Here is a 25,860-nt window from a genome sequence, read left to right as displayed (position 1 = left end):
GGTTCCCTGTGGCCGCGTGTCCCCAACGCCCCCGGGGCCCCCCCGGCCCCCGCCGGGCTTGGCCTGAGCCGCTCAGGATTTGTCAGCCAGATGTGACAAGATCGCGCAGAGGCGAGGGAAGGAGGAGATCTGATATTAATCAGTGCATAGCTCGGAGCCAGACTTTCTCGAATGCGGTGTAGGAACATGTTCTTCTCATTTAAGGCATCTCTTTGTGGCCGCGCGGCCGCCACCGGCCTGACTTTGACAGTTCAATGGAATGCCAGCGAGCAGCCCTAATTGTAGGAGTGAAATTGTGTGTGTGTGTTTTGTGGGGGGCGGTGGTGGTGGTGTGTGGTGGGCTGGGGATCAGACACTCTCAGGTTCTGTAATGTCCCCGGGTTTTATGGCCGCGCTCACCACAGCCCTCTGAAGACAGGGCATTTAAATCGGGCCAGGTGCCTGGTGGCAGCCAGGCCTCTGCTGTTAACACTTAAGGGGCCTAAAGGAGGCCCCACTGGTGTCCTGGGAATCCCTGTCAGAGGAGAGGGGTGGGTGTGTGTGTGTGTGTGTGTGTAAGCATGTGTTACTACAGCTTTCTCCACAGAGCAGATCTAGCAACAGTTTTTTACGAATTGATTTCTTCTCATTAAAGCGACACAGATTCCGGCTTGACTGGAAGTGAATTGAAAAACAGCATTTGGCAGATTTTTTTTTTTTTCTGCTGCTGTCCTTTCATTCCTTGTTTGTTTTAATTCGCTATTGGATTTCTTGGAATCTTTTCTTAAGATTTCTTGGATTCTTATTAGTTTGCGGATATGTGCATATGTGTTAAAGTTTTTGTTCAGTGATAAATTTACTGGCTTCTCAATTATTCCTTCCCAGATACGTTGATATGTATTATTAAAACATCATTAAAATGGGACATGTCAAAGGAAAATTTATGTACATCATATAAAAGAACGTTACTTGCAGGTGTTATAAATCGTCCTGGATTTGATTTTTTGCTTTAAATAGGTATAAAAAGTTGGTCACCACTTGTGCGATGATGAATTTTGATAAATAACTTTATCCTTTTTGGCATACCTAAAAGAATAAGATGTTAAGTCGTCATTTGATTTCTCGTTTAATAAGTTTGCCACTTTAATTTCACGAAGATAGCATTACTGTTTCAACTCAATTATTGGTCGAACGTGTTCCTGTTACAGATCCCGAGAAGAAGTGGTGAAATCTTCACTTCGCACAAGAGCTGCTCATACTTTAGGAACTCGTAATGATGTTCAGACATCTGTGTAATTTACTTTGGCATATCGTCTGCATCTATAGATTCTTCAGAATAGAAAGGGATTTAGTGCTATGAAGCTTGAAGTGGGTATGGGTTTTTGGCCGTTGATATCTACTAGGATATAAAACAAGGATCTGTTTGCTCTGGTTATAATTCACATTAAAAGTGTTAAGCAACATGAAGCAACTGCTGGGGAAGCGTAGAGAGGGTTATTTTTATTTTTCTTACGTCCGTCCCATTCAGCAGTTATACATGCATCCAAGGCCCGTGCCCACTTTCTATGCCTCAGAATCATCAGCATGGAAAGACGGGTGGTACCACCTATTAGGTGAGAAAAGCCATATAGATTTCTCTGTGGGATAAATAATAATTGTCTTTTAAAAATATACTTATCATTTATGAATGCTTAAAGATAAATATAAATGGGAAAAACAATTTAAAAGTTCAGTTTGCCAGTAAAATTAAACCGCAGGATACGGGGCAAAAGGCAGAAAGAAATGTCTTTAGCTTTTGCATATGATTTTAGAAGTTATTTTGACAATGGCCTTTAAGGAGTTACCTCAAAGGCTCCACAAGGTAAATTACTTGCAGGAGGAGCATGCTTTACCCCAGGGTGAATTTTCACCTCTACAGATGCCATTTAGAGTGAGTTACTTTTGTCAGAAACGGGCCTGTTTAAAAATAGCTAGAAATACCGTAGCTAAGGTGAAAACTCGATGCTGAACCACTCATCTTTGTGGTATCATAAGATCAAGATTTAGGGAGTCAATAAAATTTTTATATCACCTTATTCCAAGTATTCTACCACAGATTTTTAAATTTTATTTATTTAGATACTCGATTTTTTCATGGGTTCTGCACAGAAGGGGCATCTGGAAAGATTTGTTTTTTTTCTTTTAAATCGGTTTCCACCTGAAAAACCTTATTTCCTCTTATCTTGTCACTCTTTGAAGCCCTTTTTTTCTAATTCTGGAAATTCCAAGATTCCTGTGTGGCCCCATTTCTCTACCCAGACACATGTCTTTTTATCCAAAAAGAGTGAGTCTAAACAGAGAGCAGACCTGCTTCGCCAGGGTCCAGTCTGGGGCATTCTCAAACTTCGCGTAGTTAGAAGCAAACGGCTTCTCACTGTTACCATCCACACATGGGCTCGTTATTAGAAACCAACCCGACGTATCACAGGAGGACGCTGACTTAAGTAAGGCTGTGGTGTGGGGGCATGATAATTTGACTCAGCTAATGTGAGAGAAAAGAGAGAAGGAAAAATAAAATGTTATGAAGGCCAATTCCAAGCAGCCAGTGTGGAGGGGAATGGTTGTCTCAGGTAAAATCTAATTCAGGCTGCTAACTTTTTTTTTTTTCATGTAGTTAGTTTTTCTCCTCTTACAGATGATTTGTGTGATCCCTTCATGTACTCTAACAAACATCAGAATTATTTTCCAGTTCTACACCAGCTTCTAGAAGCATTGGCCTTGTTCTGTAGCCCTCCGATTGTTTCTTGCATTACTCATTTTTAAGATAGAATTTTTATATGGACAACTCTAACGTTTCATGATAGACCACACTAAATTTTAAGATAGTGATCAGAATGGCATAGTTAACTGTCCGATCTTTTCTTTTTGAAAACTTTATTTTGAAAACATAGGGGATTTTTACACTTAGTTTTTAAAATCTAGTTCTCATTAAGTCTCTAAAAGAAATGCTTGCAAAATTTTCCTTAGAAATGTTCACAGTTTCATTGTTATTTTGCATCAGCAGCAATAGTGAAGTTGCATTGCTTGTGTAACTGGCTACCTTAGTTAAAATTATCCTAAAGTGTAAATGTCTTTTGTTTTTGTTTTTGTTTTCCTCTAGGCTGACTGCTGTGTTCAGAAGTTCCCTACATGTGCAGATAATGTCTTTCTGTTTTTTGTTAACAGAGGTTTCTAAATATTACCACTGAGGTTTCCCAAGCTTAGTTTATAAAGGGGGAAAACTATATTTGTATCATTTCTATTTCTCTATAGTTTTGTTGTTGTTAGTTTTATTAAATGAAATATTTGGTTTGGTTTCTAAGATAATATTTGCATATTTTTCTACTTTTTGTGTTTTTTTTGTTTTTAGAACTAATAATTTTAAGAAAAAAAGGCACAGGTGTTAAATTATTTTGGTGCAGAGTTTATACTTTGATTTATAGAGATCAAAGAACAGTATTTTCCCCATCACTCTCTTTGAACTAAGCAGCAAGAGAACACTACAAGTATGTCACGCATTCTTTCTACTCACAGGTAGATTTGGCCCGACATCTGTCCCCTGGGTTCTACCTCCCACCTGCCCCTACTCAGCCAGACCCTTTTCCATGTTTTCATTATTCTTTGACAGGTCCCTCTTATCCCCGAACTTGGAGTGAGAAACCAGTCTGTCAGTTCTCCCTCAGTGTCGTTTTTATATTGCAAATGCTGCCTACCTGGTTTCTGAGGCTTCCCAAGTCGTTTTTCAACCAGGCTCATGGCAAACGGTGTCTCCCTATTGTTCTGAACCCTGACGGCTTCACAAACGCAACAAAGAGACTCCCTATGTCGCCTGTCTAGGTCAGCTCTCACTGCCCATGGCAAATCTGCTCTGTGGCCCAGCCTCCTGGGCTTGACACACACGTGCGAGTTGAGCCTTCTTTAAGCCTAGGACTGTGGTATTTCCTGCACACACTGATGCCTCATGCCTGCTGCCTCCTGGAAGAAGCCTCCCCTGGCCTTTCTCCATAACATTGTTCTCTCCCTCTCTCTGTTTGCTACCTCGCTCAAAACGAAAATGCTGGGGAGAGGGCAACCTTTGATTTATCTTATTTTTTTCACTTTTTATCATAGAGGATTTCAAACAGACTTAGAATACTTTAACAAAGCTTAGTGCTACGTGCCTGGGGATTCAACAGTGATCAACTTTGGGTCAACCCCGTTGCATCTATTATTCTCTACTCATTCCTCCACCATCACTTAACACTGGATTACATTGAAACAAATCCTGGGCATCTTATAATATCATTCATAAATATTTTAAAATGTAGCTCTAAAAAGAATTTCCTATAAGGCAAAACAATATACCGTATAGCACCTAAAAAATTAACAATAACTCTTTAATGTCATTACATTTCTAGTATTCAAATTTCCTTGATTGCCTTCTCAAGTTTGTATTACCATTGGTTTGTTCAAATTAGGATCCAAGTACGGGCTATATTTTATCTTTCTTAAGCCACAGGTTTATACTTTACTTTTCTCCTTGCAATTTATGTTGAAAAAAAAACGGGGTCATTTTGTGCTGTAGAGTGGCCATCATGTTCTTGTTCCAAGAAAAGAGGAAGGAGACAAGGCAGAGAAGTACATCAGCTGAGTAACCTCCCGTTTTTAAAGAGCCTTCTGTAAAGCTCCACCCGACAAACAAGGTCTGCTTGTCTACCATCACCCGGCTACCAAAGGAGACATGAAAATGAAGGTTCTTTTACCAAGGTTCTTTTACATAGGCTAAAAGATATTGGGTGGGGATCTATAATTAGTAAGCTTGGTGCAGCTCGCTCATTGATTCATTCATTCTTCTCTCCAATACCAGTCAAAGGCTTACCGAGTGTCAGGCCTTGGGCCAGCTGTTAGCTGCTGGTTTGGAGTTTCAGTTCTGTTGTCTCTTTCAGGAATGATTCATTGTGGAGCAACTTTTACGGAGGTTTCTATCATAGGCATTGTTAGCTCTGTCCATGCAGTCGGACCACCAGAGCCCAAGAACCCAGGACCCAAGAATCTACTTCTTGTTGGCCTGGCAGTAACAACAGTCTCACTGTGCTAATTGGTCTTTTCAACTCTCCATCTGTATGTTCTCATTAATATGGCCAATAGGCCTCTGAAGTATGCAGGAGCAGATATCCAGCCCATTTTATAGTCAGAGGCTCCAAGTTCTGGAGCTGAAGGTTATATGGCTGAATGGGAAGTAAGACATAAGTTGCCTGAGGCCGATGGTAGATTTTACTACCTCGCAGGGAAAGATGCTCAGTGTGCTTAAGGGAAGGAGCTCAGGCTCCCCAGCTCCTCATCCAGAGGTGTCATTTTAATAGGCATATCATATTAATTTCATACCTTTTGCAAAAGCTCATTGTTAGACTTAGAACAAATTCCGTACTCCTTGGACTGCCTCACAAGATTCTATGCAGAGTGGTCTCTGTCATTTCTCCAACCCCCATTGTCTGCCGTTCATCTTACTGACTCCAATCCAGCTCTCCTGGCCCCTTTCCTGTGCCCTGAACACTCCAGCCTCTTTTGTGCCTTGAGGGCTTTGCACTTGCTGTGGCCCCTTCCTAAAACACTCCCTCTGCCTCCAGTTCTTCACTGGCTCCTTGCCATCTCTTGGGACTCAGTTCAAATGTCACCTCCTCAAAAGCCTTTGATGATGACCCTGTGGAAAAGGCACTTACCCCTACCCCTCCATGCCAGTAAAATTGCTAGCAAAGCTTTCTGCTTAGTTCTGTCATAGCACTTGCCTTATTCTGCAAAGGTATCGTTTATTTACTTGTTTATTTTCTTTCCCCTCTAGAACACAAGCTCCTGGAGGGCAGGGACCTCTTCAGTCTTGTTCGACACTTTAACCCCCAGAGTTTAGAATGTCTGGCTCATAAATATTCAGTAAATACTTATTCAGTGAATGAAGTTTCTTTACCATGTAGAACTTTAATGTTCTTATCTGCAGAATGTGGATGATAATGCCTAACTCTCAAAGTTGCTGTAGGGATGAAATGAACCCACAAATATTAAGTGTGGTCGGCACCAAATACTGATATTTCAAGATATAATCTATCTCTACCATCCATACTTGAGACTACCTGGTAGTTAGTCTGTAAGTTCCTCAGTTTCCTCATCTGTAAATGGGCAGAGTAATAAAACCTGCCTCCCAGGTGGGCGTGAGAAATGAGGTAATACGTGGGCGCTGCTTATTGCATTGCTTCCCAAATAATAAATGCTCAAGAAAGCTCACCAACTATGTGAACTTGGACAAATTACAACTCTTTGATGCATTTAAGATTTCCTGAGAAGAATTCCCTTCTCACAGGGATGTAGTGAAGATCACACGAGATCGCCTATTAAATACGAATGCCACCGTGTGGAAGGAAGGACAGGCCGGAAGAGCAGCTAGCCTCACCACGGGTCTCAGAATTGTCCAGTAGAACTTTCTATCATGATGGAAATGTTCCCATCACCGCCGTTCAGTACAGTAGCCACTGGCCACTTGTGACTGCTGAGCACTTGAAATGTGGTTAGCATGACCAAAGAACTGAATTTAAAATTGTATCTGATAACTAATTAATTATAATTTAAATAGCCACATCTGGCTGATGGCTACTGTCTTGGACAGGGCAGACTGAATAACTTGAACCTGCAAAGTTGCCTGACTAGTACATAGTTCAGTTTTGCTCCTGCGCCAGATCACAAATGACTTCCCTCAGAGGGTCAATACCATGAATCTGGAGACCCCAAAGCTCCTCTATAATTTTTCTCCTCCCCCTTTTCCTTCTTGTCCCCCAAGAATTTTCCCCATGAATTTATCTTCAGTGATATGAAAATATTGCATGTACTAGGGATGGAAACAGTTTGGAAGTAGAGAATTTTCATTCTCAAGCTCAGTAATTCCAATCTTATCAAAGCCTGCATTGTCCAGCAATGGATGTCTGCATATCGACCCCACTGTGTGTCTGGCCTGGCCACAGCTAGGAATTCAGGTCAGCAGCTCCTAACAAGAGGCCTGTGGCAGTGTCTCCCTAAGCTAAAGGTAGAGCCAGGGCTGTCTGGGGGAGGAAGTGGGACCCTCAAACCCACCTAAAAGCTAAGTCATAGCTTTCCAAGACTACAAATAACTGAACTATCTATCACATACGAGGTGTGTCAGTAATTTCTGGGTGAGTGAATGAGCAAATGATGGTTAACAAAAGAGCAAACCAGAATTTTGAATGTTGATTTGTAGCACATCAACGTGACTAATAACAATTCGGAAATAGTCTGATTAAAATGAGTGCACAAAAAGCAATAATCATGTCTTGATGAGTTCAGAATGTTGTAAACATCTGCTTTATGTTTCTGAAAAATGGAACATCTATCAGGATTCCAAAGGAAAGAATATAAGTTTTAAGAGTTTTCCATTTTGGTTTACATGAGTACTTTTCATCCTGTAATTAGAATTATTTGGTTTGATTTCGTTTTAGAAGTTTTCATTTGTCTTTAGATAATGGTGCTATAATTTTACTACATTGTGGAGTTCTAAGATGGGTGGAAAAACTCAAGGGCTTAAAATTAGAAGTTTTCTTAGACACCGTAATTGGCTTTTTGTAGTTCATAAATAATTCCTCTGAGATTTATTTCCATAGATATCTAATGAGCTTTATTAAGCCTTATTCAAATGGGTTCATATAGAACCACATGAATGTTTTTTATAAAGCAGCATTCATGCATTGGAATTGTGGATAAAACTGCTTAAAATTCTGTCCCCAAACTAGAGGCTACTAAAACCGAATAATCAGGTTAGGTCAGTGGGTCTCAGCTGGGGCCGGTTTTGCCCCCAGAGGCATTTGGCAATGTCTGGAGACATTTTTGGTTTTCACATCTAGGGGAGGGAAGTGTTACTGTGGCATCAGGAGAGTAGAAGCCGTGGAGGCTACTAGATGTCCTGCAATACACAGGACAGCCCTCCACCACAAAGAGCTGTCTGTAATGTTAAAGTGGAGAAACCCTGAGTCCCAGGTCAACAGCTGCAGAAAAAATGAGTTTCAACCTTGGGCTATGAAATGTGCTTGGAATTGTTCCCCGTGTTGTTTTGCTGTGCCAGGCCTCAGGTAGAGTCCCCTGGAGTGTCCTGGGGCTTTGCAAGAGTAAGAACCTTTTGCGTAGAACCCTTGGGGAGTGGGGGCGGTGTGTGCTTGAGAACATCCCTTTCTGTAATTAAAGCAGGTCCTGTGTTCCTCTCAAATGAAACGGGAATTCACTTTGTTTCAACATCCTGTTTTTAAAGAGTGAGTGGCATTTCCAGGGACATCATCCAAAAATAAGAACTTTTCTCCTTTTTAACATTTTCTCCAAAACGGTCCTAGGATGTAGGTTGTGAACTATTTGAGAGGCTAAGCAGTGAATGTGCTGGCAGCTATTGAGAACACAGATGATTGGCTCCTTTGTGAGCTGGTGTCCAGAGAGTTGCAAGGGGTCGAGAAGCCAGACAACATAGCAGGTGTGCCACAAACTAATAGCGGTGCCCTTTGAATTTTTCGTTTTGACAACGTGATAAAAATTAAATTATTACTCCTTTTTATCCTTTAATTTCCAGTCAAGATAACTATATAATTCTGTTTAAAGGTATATAGATGTCTGTGTTCATGTATTGAACACATTCATATATGTATATACAAATAGAAACTGTATAACGAAAAAGTAAAAGAATTTCTGACATTAGGGCAATGTTTCTCAATCTGTTTTTCATTCCTCCGCCCAGCCCCACATCCAAGGAGTCTTTAGACATTTTTTTCTAATGGCGCCTTCCCCAATGAAATTTGATCATACCATATTCTATATATGTTTATATATGTATATCTGTGCTTTATACATAAAAATAATATTTTTTCACACACTCTCCCCAAGAACAAATATCACCCTTTGCGATGATATCACCCTTAATGGGAATGCATGCGTTATTAGAGTGAGTGTTGTGATCATCTGGCGTTCTTTGTATTATATAAGTATTATGACTTTACAAAGGCCAGAAACCTTTTCTCCCTTGTTTTCTGTTTTCTGATAGCCTCCTGAAGGGATTACGTAACACTGTTGCTATCTGCTGCAGGCCTCAGTTGTGAACAGCCCTGTTCCTCCACCTGAAGATCTGTCTAGTTGCTCTGTTCACATTGTAATCCAAAATTGTAGATAATAGTCATATTATCGTAAATTTTAACCTGTATTTTAGCAAGGTCACTGATTTTTTTTTTAAGACTTTATTTTTTTTTTAAACATTTTTAGGGAAGCGCAGAGATTTCCCATATACCCCATGCCTCTAGGCATGCGTAGCTTCCCCCAGTATCCTCATCCCTCACCAGAGGGTATATTTGTAACAATGATAAACCTACATAGACTGACTATCATCACCGGAGTTCCATATTATACCTTAGAGTTCACTTTTGGTGTTGTATATCCTATGGTTTTAGACAAATGTATAATGACGTTTCCATCATTATGGTATCATTCAGAGTATTTTCACTGCCGGAAAAATTATCTATATTCTGCCTATTCATCCGGTGTAGGTGAGGATGTGGGAAAATTGGAACCCTTGTACATTGCTGGTGGGCATGTAAAATGGACAACAGTTAAGCAGTTTCTCAAAAAGTGAAATGTGGAGTTACTATATGATCCAGCAATTCCACTCCTAGGAATATACCCCAAAGCAATGAAAAGATGTTTGCCGTAAACTTGTACACAGGGTTCCTTTTGAGAGTGATAAAAATTAGATTGTGATGATGGTTGCACAACTCTGAGTATACCAAAAATCATTGAATTGTATAATTTAAATGGATGAGTTTTACCTATGACTTACATCTCAATTTAAAGCTGTTTTTTTGCAAAAGATGTAAACAAAGAATACCAATCTGTCCCTACTGCCACCAATTAGCAGTCAGTCGTCATTCCTACATAGCCGGGTAACCACTGTTCTGCTTTCTTCCTCTATGGATTAACCTAGTCTTAACATGTAAATAGACTCATATAACCTCTGGCTTTTCATACTTCTTTCCATTTTTGTACTTCTAACTTTAGCGTGATGTTTTCAAGGTTCATCCATGTTGTAGCATGTATCAGTACTTCGTTCTTATTGCCTAGTAGTGTCCCATTGTATGGATGTACCACATTTTGTTCATCCATTCCTCAATTGAAGGACATTGGGGTGGTTTCTCCTTTGGGGCTGTTATACGTAGTGCTGCTATGAACATTCAGGTACAAGTTTTTATGTGGACGTAATATTTCCAGCTCTCGAGCACAGTCCTAGGAAGTGAAATTGCTGGTCACTCTGTTTCTGAAGATCTGACAGACTGTTTTCCAAGCAGGCTGCATTATTTTACAATCCCATCCGCAACTGATTTTTAAGTGAAGATTATTTATATACTCCCTAAAGTGAGTTTCCCAGGTCCTAGGCCAGATTCTCCCCTTTCTGTCCCCACACAAGGCCACATAGTCCCTTAATTGGCAGATGGAGGTTTAAACCTATAATCGTAGGGCTTTTTCATCCCCCACCCCAAACCCCCACATACTCCCCAGGTTCAAGACTTTCTTGAATCATAGGGATTCCACCCAGCAGCTCTTCCTGGGAACCACCTGTCATAGCTCTTGTGAGGGTTTTTTCTCTTTAATAATAGATTCCATTCTTCAGGCCTCTATCCCCTTTTGAGAAATTCCTCTTAAAAATATATGTGAAGCTTCGTTGTTGATACTAGAATTCCATTTTCTGTTTCATCTGTATGCTTGCACACCCCACACCCCCACACCACGCACGGCACTTCACCAGGCATCTGGGCCTCCATGCGGGGCTCGTCCAGGCTGTGTCTGTCCCCATCAGTCACACAGTCCAATGAGTGGACTTGGGGAACCATCCTGGGTGTAGTCAGCCAGTACATGATCTCAAATCTGTTTTGATACTCAGCCCCTACCATGTCTTGAGGGTAACAAATTCCACATGTAAATTACTCTTAATTCCTGTTTACCTGTCCCAAGGCAGCCTCTGTATATCTTTCAGCAGATCTTCCAGTATTACTGCTCTGGTCAGTTTAGAGATTTGGTGAAAATGTGACTCTTCACCTTTGCTATGTCCTTCATAACAAGCAAGATATTTCCTTCCAACCCATAGTCTCTTCTTATAAAAAGCTCTGGTGTTCGTAGCCCATTCTCGCATGTGGGAAATCTGTGCGGTGTGTTTACCTTCTCCAGGTGGCGGGCCAGCCGGTCTTCTTTCCGGGGTCCACTGTACACACGTGGGCCTGGCACAGAGTGGGCACACATTGCTCAGTGAATGTTGCCCAGTGGAGGTTTTGTTTTGTAAAAGTGGTGTATGTCTGTCCCACACATCACTAACGTGCTGGGCATACCTGTGTTCTCTTTTGCAGGCTATCGGCTGTACTCTGAACTGCAGCTGTCAAAGTTTCAAACCAGGGAAAACAAACCACCGTCAGTGTGAACAGTGCAGACATGGTTGGGTGGCCCACGGTAATTTTATTTTTCCCCTCTCTCTTGGCTGGTAGTGTTCCCTCTAAATGACTCACAGTTATTTAGGAATGGCTGTGATATCTAGGAATGACCGCTAACATTCGTAAGTTACTACCACATGCCAGGTGACAAGATAGGAGCTTTATATATGTTAGCTCTTTGAATCTTAACTCCGTATCGGTGTCTCATTAGCTTTGTTTAAAGTGTAGACACTGGTGCTTCGGCGCTGTCATTTGGCAATGATAGAATTGTTCTGTGCTGTCTAATGCAGTAGCCTGTGGCCAGATAAAATAAGGAATGCTCGGTGAAATTTGGATTTCAGGTAAACAATAAATAATTTTTTAGCCTAAGTATATCCCAGTGAAGATTTTTATATGTGTATATGTAAGTATATCCTACTTATGTGTCGATTATCTGAAATGTCTATTCAGATTTAACTGGGCATCCTGTATTTTCATTTGCTAAACCTGACCCTATACTAGCCACTCGTGGCTACCGAGTAATTGAAATGTGACTAGTGTGACTGCAGGACTAATTTCTAATTTTATTAAATGTTAATGAATTGAAATCAAAAATTAAATAGCCATATGTGGCTGATGAGTGTCGCATTGGACGGCATAGATTTCGGTGGATTCAGTTGCCAAGCCCAACAACTAGGAAGTGGCAGACCGGGGCTCCTGATTTTCCATCTTCTTGATTAGACACCTATCATCTTTGTTTTTACCCCCTTTCTTTACATCTTCCCTGCTTGTAGCTATTTTATTCCTCAGGGATGCCTCAGGAAGGGGAGAAAAGAAGATTCGAGTCTCAGGCCAGTGCATTTTATTTTAGAAGTTCCTGTGATAGCTGTTAAAATTATTACACATTCGCGTAGTTGTGTTTTTTTCTGTCGGAACAGATAACTGAGAGATAGTATTAGCCTACTTCTTGTGCCGAGTTTCTCTTGAAAATAGAACTCTTTAAAAACGATATGTCTTCCATTTGGTTTTTCAGCTCTGAGTAAGCTGAGGGTCCCGCCCATGTGTCCAGCAAGCCAGGTGGAGATCGTCCAGTCCAATGTGGTGTTTGATATTAGCAGCCTCATGCTCTACGGGACCCAAGCCATCCCCGTTCGCCTGAAAATCCTGCTAGACCGACTCTTCAGTGTGTTGAAGCAAGACGAGGTCCTCCAGATCCTCCATGCCTTGGACTGGACCCTTCAGGATTACATCCGTGGATATGTGCTGCAGGTATAGTGACCACTGCCACCCTTCTCCTAGAATGCCTTTGCACACCCATGTCCAAGTAACTGATGTGACCCAGTTGCCTACCAGTGCTACAGCCATTGGTGATTATTCTTGCCTTTAATGTTTTTTCTAACGGGTTAGGACCTACCTTACGTCCTGGGAGAAAGCCATTGTTTTCCTCAAGATATCTGTCTACCTTCAGGACGTGGGCACATTGCATATTCTCTGATTGGGGTTTCCCTCTGCCAGCTTTTCCACAGTAAACCATTTGCCCCATCTTGGGTGCTGCCTCCATTTCTTTTATTATCTGCAAACTACCTGTTGACACAGATGCTGTTTGTATCAGATCTCACTGAGGATTTGGAGATGAGAGAGGGAACTCACCTTATGGAACCACTCAGCAAACAATCGTAATTTCTGTTCTCTAAAGCCGTCCTCCACTCCACTGCTGATTTTCCTTCCTAGGACTCCTCGTCTTGTAGTATTTCTGTGTTTGTGCTCTTGTTTATTCTCTCTCTCCAATTCTTTTTTGGCCTCCTCACGTTTTCTCTTTGTATCTGCCTGAAGGAGAGATGAAAGGCATCTCACTGTGCCTTTCGTGCTTTCTCTCGGCTCTTTACTTTGCAGAGTAGTTTTACCTCTCTTTCTGGAACAAGATATGGGGGTAGGCCTCGTGTTCCATATTCAGAGGTCATTAAGGGATTATCACAAGCTAAGAACATATTTCCTGATATGAATTCTCTTATTTCTCCAACACATGAAACAGCGATAGCATTTTTTCTTGCCACTACACTAGAAAATGTCAGCTAACTTTGGTTAAAATTAGTGAAATGAAGGACTGAATGAATTTCCAAGACTAACATACATTTCAGTCTTACTCAGGTTGTCATATCATTAAAATGAACACTGATAACCATTTATTGACATAGACTCTTCCAGAAATCTTATTTAGGTAGGTAGCTTATTCCCATTTTCCAGTTGAAAAACCGGAGGCTCAGAATGCTTCTAAATATTTCTGAAGTCACTCAACTCATATGTGGCAGACCCCAAATTTGAACACACTGCTGACTCTAAAGCCCATCATCTTCCTCTGGAAACACATCTGCTCACCTCCAGGGCAGGAACCCTAGCAAGCCAGAAACAACCTTTTATGTAGAGTACCATTATGATCTTACATTATGACATAGATCAATATTTAATGATCCTAATAATCTTGCTTTCTAGTGTTAGGATTAAAAATATGGAATCAATTACCTTGAACCTCTAGTGCATGAAAAATTTATGATGTTACGTTCCTCGTCATCTTCAGAACTCTTACATGCACTGTGAAAAATCTCAGTAGGCCATCAAATACATGTTCTGTGATAAAATATTTATCATAGTTTTGGGAAAAGTTAGGCCTTGCTAGAGTTTGAAAGATCTCCAACACTCCGGTGTAATTACAGCTCTGCTTTGTGAACACGGGCAATAGATCAATACAAGTTCATTTGTCTTCTGATGGTAGTTGCTTGGGAAGATTATTAAAATGCAGTGAATAAACACTTGAGCTATATCTAAGCCTGATTGCTCCATCTATACTCCTTAGATAAAGAAGTTACTATGGTTCAAAAGACATATTTTAATTTTTGTGGGGAAGATGATTATGCTTAATGCGAGACGGCCAATAGGTTTGAAATAAGATGGAAAATAATCACCAAATTTCCCTTAGGCTTGAGTAATATAATTTTACGTCTCTCTTTTGGGCCTCTACTTACATTGGCGCAGTCTATTTTCTGCACAAAGTTTCCGGCCTGGGAGATCAGCATGAGTGGGGGCTGAACTCATTAACCTTCGTGCTCATCCAGAGCGGTGCCATTTCCTAATATGCCCAGAGGTGCCCTGTGTGCTGGCGGAGGTCCTGACCACACGGCTCTTTTCTTAGAGAAAGGGGTAAGGAGTGGTAAATTAATTGCACTTCTCAATTCCGGTTAGGATGCATCAGGAAAGGTGCTGGACCACTGGAGCATCATGACCAGTGAGGAAGAGGTGGCCACCTTGCAGCAGTTCCTTCGTTTTGGGGAGACCAAGTCCATAGTGGAGCTCATGGCAATTCAAGAGAAAGAAGAGCAGTCCCTCATCATCCCGCCGCCCGCAGCCAACGTGGACATCAGGGCTTTCATCGAGCTTTTTAATGCCAGCCAGCCCACTGCTGTGGACAGAGGAAACCCCAGCAGCGTGCACCCCTTCGAGAACCTCATAAACAACATGACCTTCATGTTGCCTTTCCAGTTCTTCAACCCTGTGCCTCCTGCACTGATAGGGTCTCTGCCCGAACAGTATGTGCTGGAGCAGGGGCAGGACCAGAGTCAGGACCCCAAACAGGAAATCCACGGACCCTTCCCCGACGGCAGCTTCTTAACTTCCAATTCTGCACCATTTCAGGTTGAAAAAGAGCGGTGTCTAAACTGTCCAGACGCTGCTGCTAACAAGGAAGACAATGCCCATTTAAGCGACTCCGGCTCATACAGCATTGTCACTCGGCTTGAAAGGACGCAGTTGTCCCCTGAGGCCAAAGTGAAGTCTGAGAGGAACAGCCTGGGCGCAAAGAAGGGCCGGGTGTTCTGCACGGCCTGCGAGAAGACCTTCTACGACAAAGGCACCCTCAAGATCCACTACAACGCCGTCCACCTGAAGATCAAGCACAAGTGCACCATCGAAGGCTGTAACATGGTATTTAGCTCGCTGAGGAGCCGGAACCGCCACAGCGCCAACCCCAACCCCCGGCTGCACATGCCCATGAACAGAAACAACCGGGACAAAGACCTGCGGAACAGCCTGAGCCTGGCCACCTCCGACAGCTACAGGCGCCCGAGGTTCACGGTGAGCTCTCCGGACTGTAGGCCTCTCCCTGACTATGCCGTTCCGGGGGAGGATTCCAGGGGCCAAGCAGCTTTCCCCGGCGTTGGGCAGAATGGAGTGCTTTTCCCCAACCTAAAGACAGTCCAGCCGGTCCTTCCCTTCTACCGCAGTCCGGCCACTCCCGCTGAGCTAGCAAACACTCCTGGGGTGCTGCCTTCCCTCCCGCAGCTGTCCTCCTCGATCCCTGAACATCTGGTTTCACATGAAATGCCTTTCGATGCCCTTCCCAAGAAGAAGTCCCGGAAGTCCAGTATGCCTATCAAAATAGAGAAGGAAGCTGTGGAAATAGCTAATGGGAGCAGGCACACCCTCAGCTCCGATGATGACATGGCCCTGCAGGTGGTCAGTGAAGATGAGCCGGAGGACTCCCGGGCAGACAGGGCTCCGGAGGAGCGGCACACGCAGCCAGCACGCCCGGGGAAGCCTGTCCCTGAGGGAGAGAGAGCCTGCCACCACCTCCAGTCGGTGATTGAGCCCAGTGGAGCCATCAGCCGAACCCCTGAGCAGGCCACACACAGCTCGGAGAGGGAGACTGAGCAGAAACCCGCATTGGCCACGGTGCCAAGGGAGGCCGAGGACGGTGGCCAGGAGCGCCACCTCACGCCTGGGGTGGAGCCCTGTGTTCCTCTTCCTGACTATGTCAGACTGCAGCAGCACCTGCTGGCCGGGGGGCTCTTCAGCGCCTTGTCCAACAGAGGAATGGCTTTTCCTTGTTTTGAAGATTCTCAGGAACTGGAGCACACGGGTCAGCTCGCACCGGCTAGGCAGAAGGAAGAAAGCCGCCACCAGTGTGACATCTGCAAGAAGACCTTTAAGAATGCTTGCGGTGTGAAAATGCACCATAAGAACATCCACGCCAAACAGACGCACGTGTGCACAGTGGAGGGCTGTAAAGCCACCTTCCCTTCCCGCAGGAGCAGGGACAGGTAAGGCACCTGTTGGCAATCCTTTCTTCTAAGGCGGTGGTTCTTAAGCTTTTACCTTTTACGTGCATTCATGTCAGCAGGGGGACTGTGAGAACATCCTGAGCCGCACCCCTGGGACTTCTGCTTCTGCGGGTCCCCGGGAGGCCTGAGAGCTTTGGGTCTCTGCGTTCCCAGGTGATGTCGATGTTGTCGTGCTGGGGGACCCACTTTCGGGAGACACTGTCCTATAGATCCACCCTCCTGGATTTTCAATTCCAAAACCCAGACTTAATGGGCCACAAGACCCGACCTGAAACGATGTTTGTAATTGTCTTTAAATCTCTCGTTGTGTGGATCTTTTATATATTCGGTACAGAAATATTAATGGATTTATAATGAGGGCATCACCTTGATATTACAGTATATGCATCATTCTGCTTTTTCTAAAGTCCGAGAAATTCTGAACTCAGAGCCACATCTGGCCCCAAGGGTTCGGCGTAAGGAATTGTGAACTGGTTCTCACGTTAGAGGAGGGAGAAGGGCGCTGTTTAAATTAGCTTCCCCAGACTTGTCTGGTTTTCATTTTCTAACATGAAGCACATTGAGACATTTTCTCTGATTTCTAGTTAACCAGCTATATTCGAAAGGAAGAATAACTGCTCGATGGGAGGTTTTTAAAATTTTAAGATATCAAAGAGTAAGGGCACTTAGCAGGTTGTTTCAGGGGTGCAGGGATGAGAGATGAGAGGTCTGTCGGTGGTGGGGTTTTATGACACGCACAGAGTCACACTGTTCGCAGAGTGCCGGGGTACAGAGTGCATCTTCTCACTCCAGGGACACAGCATTGGCATTACTGTCTTGCTTGTGCTTTTCTTAATGAACTTGAGGTGACTCTTCAGGTCACCTCCCTCCCTCCCAGCCTATAAAGGGAGGAGCAAGCCAGCCTCCCAACAGAAGACCCTAGGCAGCCCTCAAGAAAGGATCAGCTCTCTGATGGAAGGCAGTATGATAAATGATAAACGCAGTTCACAGAATATTAAAATGATGCATTTGCTCAAACAAGCATGGCTCGAAGCAGTTCAGCACCCCACCACCTTAGTCCAGGGTGTAAGACCTGACTTGTTAAGAGGGTGAACATGCACAGACTCCCACACACCTTCCCGGACAGAGCTCACAAACACGCGTGTTGTCTTCAGCAAAAAGGATGGAGCACGGCTGACACTAGTTAAAATTCCCGTTTCCGTTGCTGGGATGTTGAACCAGATCACCAGGATACCCTAGTTAGTGACCCCGGCCTTCCCCTTCACCCCCCAAGAGCAGTGTCTATTCGTGAACAAGCTGTTACTGGAAGAAGAGAGAGTTGTGTCAGTCAAATTTTCCTTGACATTTATGATACTGATCTGGCCTGGAGTGTCTACTAAATTAAAAGGCATGTTGAATTTAAAATACGATTTCATTTTATATTTCTTTTTTTCTAGTATTTAATATTTTCTTACTTTCTAACCTGTTTGTAGATACAAGCCTCCTCCCCAGCACAGAAAGACACCTTTCATTCTAAATTTAAACTAATAATTCTAGCAACCTAAGACATGGCATGCTTTTTACCTAGGATCTGTGATTAAAATGGCACCATTTTAAATAGGACTTTGTGGGTGGGCCAAGGCCCCCCATTTCTCTCGGTCACAGGTGAGCACTACGTTGCCGTCAGGATAACTGTCTTCCTCTCCTCGAGCCACTGCTGCTGCCCACAGCAGAACCCCTGAATGCTCATTTAGCCAGCAGACACTTAAGACCCTTCCATGTTAGGTGCTATGGACAGCTCCCTGCCCACGAAGGCGTGTGTGTGTGTATGTGTGAGAGAGGGGGGACAGGTCAGTAAACGGGCGATGACAGCTGAACATGGTGGCTGCTCTAGTGGGAGCAACATAGGCTGCTGTGGGCACATGGGAGGGTGCCTAACGAGACTCTCTGAGAAGTTAGGGAAGGCTTCCTGAAAGAAAGAGAATAAATAAACCAGCGGCTCTCAACCCCTGTACAGATCCTTAAAATCTGAGGACCCTCGAGAGTTTTTCTCTATTCAGACATCTAGCTATCAATATTTATTGTATTAGAAATTAAAACAAAAAAATACTACTTTTTACATCCCTTAAAATAACAAACCTATTATATGTTAGCATAAATGACATTTTATTAAAAAATAACTACATGTTTCAAAAATAAAACTTAGCCAAAAGAGTGGCTTTGTTTTACATTTTCACAAATCTCTTTCGGCTTAGTAGAAGACAGCTAGATTCTTATATCAGTTCCTGCATTCAACCTGTTGCAATGACACATGTCACGTAGCCTCTGGAAAATTCCACTGTATGAGAGAATGAGAGTAAAAACAAATAATGTTTTTTTTATTTATCCTTATGAAATGAGTTTTAAGTTTAGGGACCCCTTAAAAGGGTCTCAGAGACCACTAGGGGTGCCCAGACCACACTCCAGTCTCAACTAATCTTAGGAACCAGGGGTGACAAGTTGGAGGGGGAGGTAGAGGATGCAGGGAAGAAATACAGACCTGGGTAGTGAGCATAGCACCAGCGAATTTCTAGAAGCAGAAAGCCTGGCATGAGGTGCGGAGGGTTTTTGCAGCTGTGGCTGTCACTGGTTTGGGGGAGCATGGCACCTTGGGAAATGCATCTGACCCTCTGAGACTTAAGAAGAAGGTTGGAGGAGCCCACGAGTTAGCTCTTGGTGTCCATGGGACGCCTGAGCGTGGTGCCAAGAGCTTTGCTTTTGTTACGGGAGGGACCTTTCTGTACAAGGCTCCAGCGAATGTGTTTGGCTTTTTCTTAACCGCTTGGTGTGTATGGAACCTGTATGTCAACCTAGTGTCTGGGTTTCTGCTGACACATTCCTGCCCCTTCAACCCAGAACGCTGACATAATCATAGGTCAGAGTTGCACTTAAGAGCTGCTTGCAAAGTGGGTGATCTGGGAGTATCATTCTGATTATGCCCAGAAAAAGAATATGTAAGGGGACAGAAGAGAGAAGTTGAATAGTAAATGTTATACGTTTTGTGAAATAGGATTAAATTTTATACGTTTGTGAAATAGGATTAAACCTTCTCTCCCTTCCTCATATGTCTGGGGATTTAGAAGAGAAAATTTGATCCTTAGTTATTTTGGTGGGGTGTTCTTCCCAGTTTGACCCTGGCATGCATTCCGAGCTGTACTGGGGGACTATTTTCCCTGTTTGGAGTCATTCTCTTGTCCCCTTTAAGATCGTAGCCGTTGGGAAGGACTGTATTTATTAGTCAGGTTAATAGGGGACCTCTGCACAAGGCCAGCGTTGATTGACAAGTTACATCCAAATGATATTGTATGAGTCAAAGGCATGTGTCATAATGGATACTCATCATCTGCCCTTCAGGAGTAATCACTGGGTAGAAGATTTGTGGTGTGCGCACAGTGCTGCATTTGCAAAACTCCTGTCTGGTACACATTGAAACGTTGCAAATATGAACTGAAGTTAATACGTGCTGCACACATCCCTCCCCCGCCCCACATACACACCTATTTCTAGCCAATCAGATTTCCATGCCTGTAGAACTTCTGGGGTGATATGCGTGCAGATGCTCTAGACCCTACTGCGAGTCACATAGGAAATTTCAAATTTTCTAGTAGCCATATTAAGAAAAGTAAAAGAACAGGTGAAGTGACTTTTATTTAACATATTTCATTCAGTCTATCCAAAATATTATCACTTCAGCATATAACACAGCCACATTTCAGGCGCTCAACTGCCACATCTGAGTGCGTGGCTATGGTATTGGACAGTGTGGCTCTAGAAAATAAAACTTTCCGGTTTCATTGAAATACAGCCCTCTGTTTAGTTCCTTATCGTTTGTGACCTGTTTTTTCCTGGGATCCCCTGGTTTGATGTCCCAGCTGAACTGGCCTTGTTGAAGTAGTCTGGCCATTCTCTTGAGATGAGGTCTGTGAAGCTACGTGTCAATCAGATGGTAGACGTGGAAGAGAACTGCATATTCCCAGTTTCCAGACCGTTGACTTTCCTGGTGGATACTAACTTCTGACAAGCAGTGAACAGCAGCGGGCCAGCGTCCACTAAACACCCTTTGTGGCCCGTGCCCCTGATCACTTCTCCCATGCCACGAATTTTTCCTGGTATCTACCTTCTGTCTCCTCTCAGAATGACGACTATTTTAAAATGACAGCCCAACGCATTGCTAAACATCTTTTCACTCTTGCAGACACAGTTCCAACATAAACCTCCACCAGAAGGTATTGACCCAAGAAGCATTGGACAGCAGCGAAGACCACTTCCATGCAGCTTACCTTCTGAAAGATGTGGCTAAGGAGGCCTATCAGGATGTGGCTTTCACGCAGCAAGCCTCCCACACATCCGTCATCTTCAAGGGAGCCAGTCGGATGGGCAGCCTGGTTTACCCAATAACCCAAGTCCACGGTGCCGGCCGCGAGAGCTACAACCCTGGTCCGCCAAGTGAAGGCACCATCCTGGACCTGAGCACTACCTCGAGCATCAAGTCAGAGATCAGCAGCCATTCCTCTTGGGACTCAGACAGGGCAAGCGAGGAAGGCACTATGCTCATGGAGGACAGCGATGGGAACTGTGAAGGTCCGAGCCTCGTACCTGGGGAGGATGAGTACCCCATCTGTGTGCTGATGGAGAAGGCTGACCAGAGCCTCGCCAGCCTGCCTTCTGGGCTGCCCATAACATGCCACCTCTGCCAAAAGACATACAGCAATAAAGGGACCTTCAGGGCCCACTACAAAACTGTGCACCTCCGCCAGCTGCATAAATGCAAAGTTCCGGGCTGCAACACCATGTTCTCATCCGTTCGCAGCCGAAACAGACACAGCCAGAATCCCAACCTGCACAGAAGCCTGGCTTCTTCTCCAAGTCACCTCCAGTAACAAGATTGGATAAGTGTTTGTCACAATTCAGGAATAAGGTAGTCCAAGGAAACGTTTCTACTTTGTCTAATGCCATTTGGGACAAGCCAGGCAAAAGGTATTTGAGTTGACTTTCTAGTATTCTGCAGCAGGATGAGCAAAAGACAAGCCTTGTGGGAAGTTGAGACTGGGACAGTCTTTCCTATTGTTTTTCTTAGCCCAAGAGGTTTTTCACGGACGTAACGAAAACTTGCAGAAGTGCAGTTTTCCCAGATTTGTTTACACATTCTCTGGGAGAGCTCCAGGTCTGCAGATTGACAGCAGGGGCCCAGGAACTGGGGGCGGCTTGGAGAGAGGCTCACAGGATTAAGGGTCCATTGAGTGTCCTGGGGAAGCAGGCTGTCACCACTGGTGAGAAGCCAGTCTCAAAGATCACATTTTTCAGTTTCTGCTTTAATGAGTCTGAAATCCAGACTTCAGATTGGGAACATGACTTTTTGAGACATTCTCTCCACTTGGAGTGGAAAATTGCTTTTTTTTTCCCCCCGAAGGTCTCATGTGTTACTCCAGGAAGTTCTCAGAGGAAGCGGGTTGGCCTCTAATAAGAACATGGCTGTTACCAAGGATGTTAGTTCTTGCTCTGTAACACATTCAGGAAGCTGGGGGGAGATAGTTCGTGCACTTAAAAATAGTGGTCTTCAATTTAATTTAAAATAATTTTGATAATATTTAATTTGTGTTTATGTTATGTGAGGACTTGGAGTGAGTGCAGACATGTCACAGTGTGACCTCTCGATCTCATTGGAAAGCAGAATGAGTGACGACCCAAACTTTAAAACCACTGCCCGTTTTCATTCGGCAAAGCTCAGAGTCTTCGATGCGATCCCCTGTGGAATGACACGGGCGTGACTCTAGCAGGACCGCTTGCATATTCTCGGCCAAAGCATTTAGAGAATGTGGCTCTGACGGTCGTGCATTTTCCGTATCACTGGATTCCCTCAGTCTTCACCCTTTATAAACGTGTAAGATTAGGGTGAACTTCCGAAGTTACATGGTAGAAAGAAAAGTAGGTCGTTATTACCATACTGTGTGTCTTAATGTTAACTTATTCTGAAATATATTCCACACCGTTATACATGTTTGCTGTTGTAGAAAGGAAGCTTAATCAGTCCCGTGGGACGAGGCCAGCTCCTAAAATTCGGCATTTAAACTACCCTAGAAGGCTGTGGTGGGGAAAAAGACTTCCAAGTTAACCATCTTTTAAAGTTATGGTTGATGTAAGTAATGAAAACCATCCTTAAAGAGAATGGGGGGTTATAGGAGATAGTGTTCTTCTGGCCTAAAGGTGAAAGAAGCCAGCAACCTGTTACTGATTATTTCAGCATTTAAGAAAAATAAATGTGACAACTTAAAATTTGTCTCTGCTGAAAATGAGATGTATCTTTCATCTGTTTTTGTTACCCAGCTGTTCAATATTCCAGTTTCCCCAAACTGGAAAAAATTTGTATACAAATGAGTTTTCTATGATTTAATAAAAATATATGGCATACTTTTTGTTTAAAAAGGCAAATATTTTGTAAAACTAGTTTTGTCATGTGGACTGCCTATTGTATAAGTGCTTGTGGCCTTGCGCGTGCATGCACACGCGCACACACATACACACACAATGAATCTTACAGAGCTGAACCCAAGGGAGGAAGTAGGTGGCATCAGTAGCAATTCATGGGGTCTGAGAAATGAGGTGATCTATGGTCATGTCACCCTGAATATGCCTGATCTCGTCTGATCTCGGAAGCTAAGCAGGGTCGGCCCCGGTTAGTACTTGGATGGGAGACCACCTAGGAAGACCAGGGGCTGTAGGTGTAAAAACAAAAAAAGAAAGAAAGAAATGAGGTGGTTACTTCCCTGGGAGGAGGGGCCAAGTATTGACTTATTACAAAGATAGTGATTTTTAAAATATACTGTCCTATGAAAGGTAAGTCTTTTATAGCCAATGCTCAAAACAGCGTGCAATGAAAGATTTAAGCCTCTTCTTTCATTCTTAAACATGCAGTTTTTTTGAAAGGAACTTTTTATAACATTTTTTTCCTTCTTTTCTAATTTCTTCACCTCTTTTTTCTACCCTTCCAACATAGAGATAAAAGCATGACTCCATCTCCCTACCCAGGTCCCCTCTCAGAGGATGCCATGGGCCCGCTTCACATTTCACTGGGAGAAAAGAAGTCACCGGGAGAACTTTCTCATCTGCCAGCACCTGTACTATGCCTGCCCCCTTGGCCACTTCACCTCTTGCCTGGATGACTGTCGTTGCCTCCTGCCTGGTCTGTTGCATCCATTCCTTTGTACCTCCTACAGTATCCAAAATGGTCTTTCCCGGGTGTAAATCAGATCATGCAGTGCCCAGCTCAGACCCTCCAGTGGCTTCATTGAATAGTTAGTGTAAGATCCAGAGACCCTTCCAAGGCCTACAAGGCTCTAAAACTAAAACACCTTCCTATCCCTGCTCCTTCCCCATCCTCTTTTCCCACGAGTCTTCCATGACAGCCTTGCTCAGCTCTCTCTCCTTTTCCCCGTTAGAGCTCTTCCCCACCTCTCTGCATGACCCCACCACACCGACTCATATTTGCAGTAACCGACCTCACTTTCTGCTCTCAGAATTGGGTGAGAACCCCTTCAGCTTCTCCCAGTGCATGCCCCGCCCCCCATCTGTTTGTCCATACCGACGCCCATCCTCATGTGCTCACATCTGCTTGGATCTCCTGACACTCTATCTAGGTAGACAGACACAGTGAGCTGCAGACCCATATGAGAGGGTGACCAGGATCTCCCTGTACCCCCACCACCCATTTTTCTATCACACTCAGACCTGTCATGGCCTCCGTACGCTCCGTACCTCTCATTGAGGAATCTAAATTTCCCTAGCTCAACCTTTCTGATTTCATCCAATTGTGCTTGTGGATGGCCGTATAGTCTGAGTCCTCCAAGGAGCAGATGCCAGCGGGACTAAATGTGCAAATGTTTTATTAAGAGACTCTTTTTTGAGAGGAAATAGGAGGGGAGCGGGGAGAGGCCAGGGGAGCCGGGAGACACAATGCAGGTCTGATGCCAAGTGAAGGTGAGAGGAGGAGGGTAGGGTTAAATGAAAGTATCGGGACTGCCGTGTAGTCTAAGGAGGTTCAGCAAGGCCACTGGGGAGTCCTTGAGTCCAGGGCAGCCATCAGAGCAGCCCTGCATCTCTCAGGATGGGTTCCCCGGGGATCGTATCAAGTGTGGCCTCTGTGCAAATGTGACAGTGGATTTAGAGCACAGTAGTGGGAGCCCTTGGCCAAACCTTACCTTTCTAAAGCCCCTGAGTCCTGTTTAACGTGGATTCAAAACCTATATTTTCACTGGACTCAAAAGTATTTCTATACTTTTCGAAAGTGGATGCTCTTGCCTCACCCCTCCAGCTGCCGACAGGAAGTCATTTCACCGCTTTGGCCCTCTCCCATTCATTATCAAACTCATCCTTCCTACCGGTTCCATCTCTCTAGCCTGTAACATTTGCAAATGTCTCTCATCTGAATGATGAAAAGAAAGGAAAAAGTAGCTTTCTGGACCCCTGATCCCTTCTAGCAACCCTTCCTTCTCATACAGCTGAGGTCCTCAGAATACTACACTTCGCCTGATGTCCCATAATCACTGCGCTCTTGTTTTTTCCTTTACCTAACAAGGACCCCATTCTCATCAAGGTTCCTGGTAACTCCCAGATGGCCCTCTCCGAGTGACACATGGCATGCCCTGGTCCGTCCTGGGCTTTTTTCCCTCCTCACTCTAATGCTCTCTCTAGGTTGTCTCATTGACCATTGGACATCGTGGACTAATCCACAGCATCTCCAGCTCAACTTGTCCTCAGCTCAGTTTGTCACTTCCCCACCAATCAAACATTTTCCTCCTTCTGTTTCCTTGAATTGAGGGAGTGTGGTGCCATCACCTGGCCAATCCAGACTGAAAACCTGGGGCATTACAGGGTCTGGTTAAGAGCTCGGCTCTGCAAATCTCACTCCTTGGCTACTCCACCTACTAACCAAGTGACTTTGGCCAGGTAACAGCTTCTCTGGGTCTCTGTAGCCTCATCCATATAATGATAAAATAGTCTACTTCGGTGGGTCGTCATGAGGATCAAATGGCATGGTGCATATGAAGCCTTGAGCACAGAGCCTTGGCAGGTGTTAGCTGTGAGCATCGTCTTCATCAGCATCATTACATCCTAGAATTCTTTTATCTCACTCCCAACAGCAGCAGTTGGTCACCAAACCCCAACAAATTACCTACGAAGAAGACACCCTCAAATCCTTTCCTTATTTTCCCTGCTCACCATCAATGTCAGTGCAACGAGGCGGTCCTCTACTTCCTTCCCTTTGTTCTCCGAGA

The 25,860-nt window shown here is 44.0% G+C and overlaps 1 protein-coding gene and 1 pseudogene across 1 annotated transcript; both read left to right on the top strand.

Annotated features, from left to right (window-relative positions):
* The first annotated feature begins 9,310 nt into the window (after positions 1–9,310).
* On the top strand, positions 9,311–22,999 carry BNC1 (basonuclin 1). Its single transcript, XM_015593469.2, has 5 exons — positions 9,311–9,327; positions 11,339–11,499; positions 12,493–12,728; positions 14,697–16,549; positions 20,784–22,999. Exons 1-5 carry the CDS (start codon positions 9,311–9,313, stop codon positions 21,466–21,468), a joined length of 2,952 nt encoding a protein of 983 aa, XP_015448955.1. The 3' UTR covers positions 21,469–22,999.
* Positions 23,000–23,191: 192 nt separating this feature from the next.
* LOC112484158 lies at positions 23,192–23,310 on the top strand (annotated as a pseudogene).
* Positions 23,311–25,860: the final 2,550 nt, after the last annotated feature.

Source organism: Pteropus alecto, unplaced genomic scaffold (assembly GCF_000325575.1).
Source record: "Pteropus alecto unplaced genomic scaffold, ASM32557v1 scaffold60, whole genome shotgun sequence".
Taxonomy (NCBI): Eukaryota; Metazoa; Chordata; class Mammalia; order Chiroptera; family Pteropodidae; genus Pteropus; species Pteropus alecto.
This window is presented reverse-complemented; position numbering and strand designations above follow the sequence as displayed.

Coding starts and splice junctions, on each gene's coding strand:
- BNC1 (XM_015593469.2), top strand. Junction 11,500..12,492: donor ACATGGTTGGGTGGCCCACG/GTAATTTTATTT, acceptor TTGGTTTTTCAG/CTCTGAGTAAGCTGAGGGTC. Junction 16,550..20,783: donor TCCCGCAGGAGCAGGGACAG/GTAAGGCACCTG, acceptor TCACTCTTGCAG/ACACAGTTCCAACATAAACC.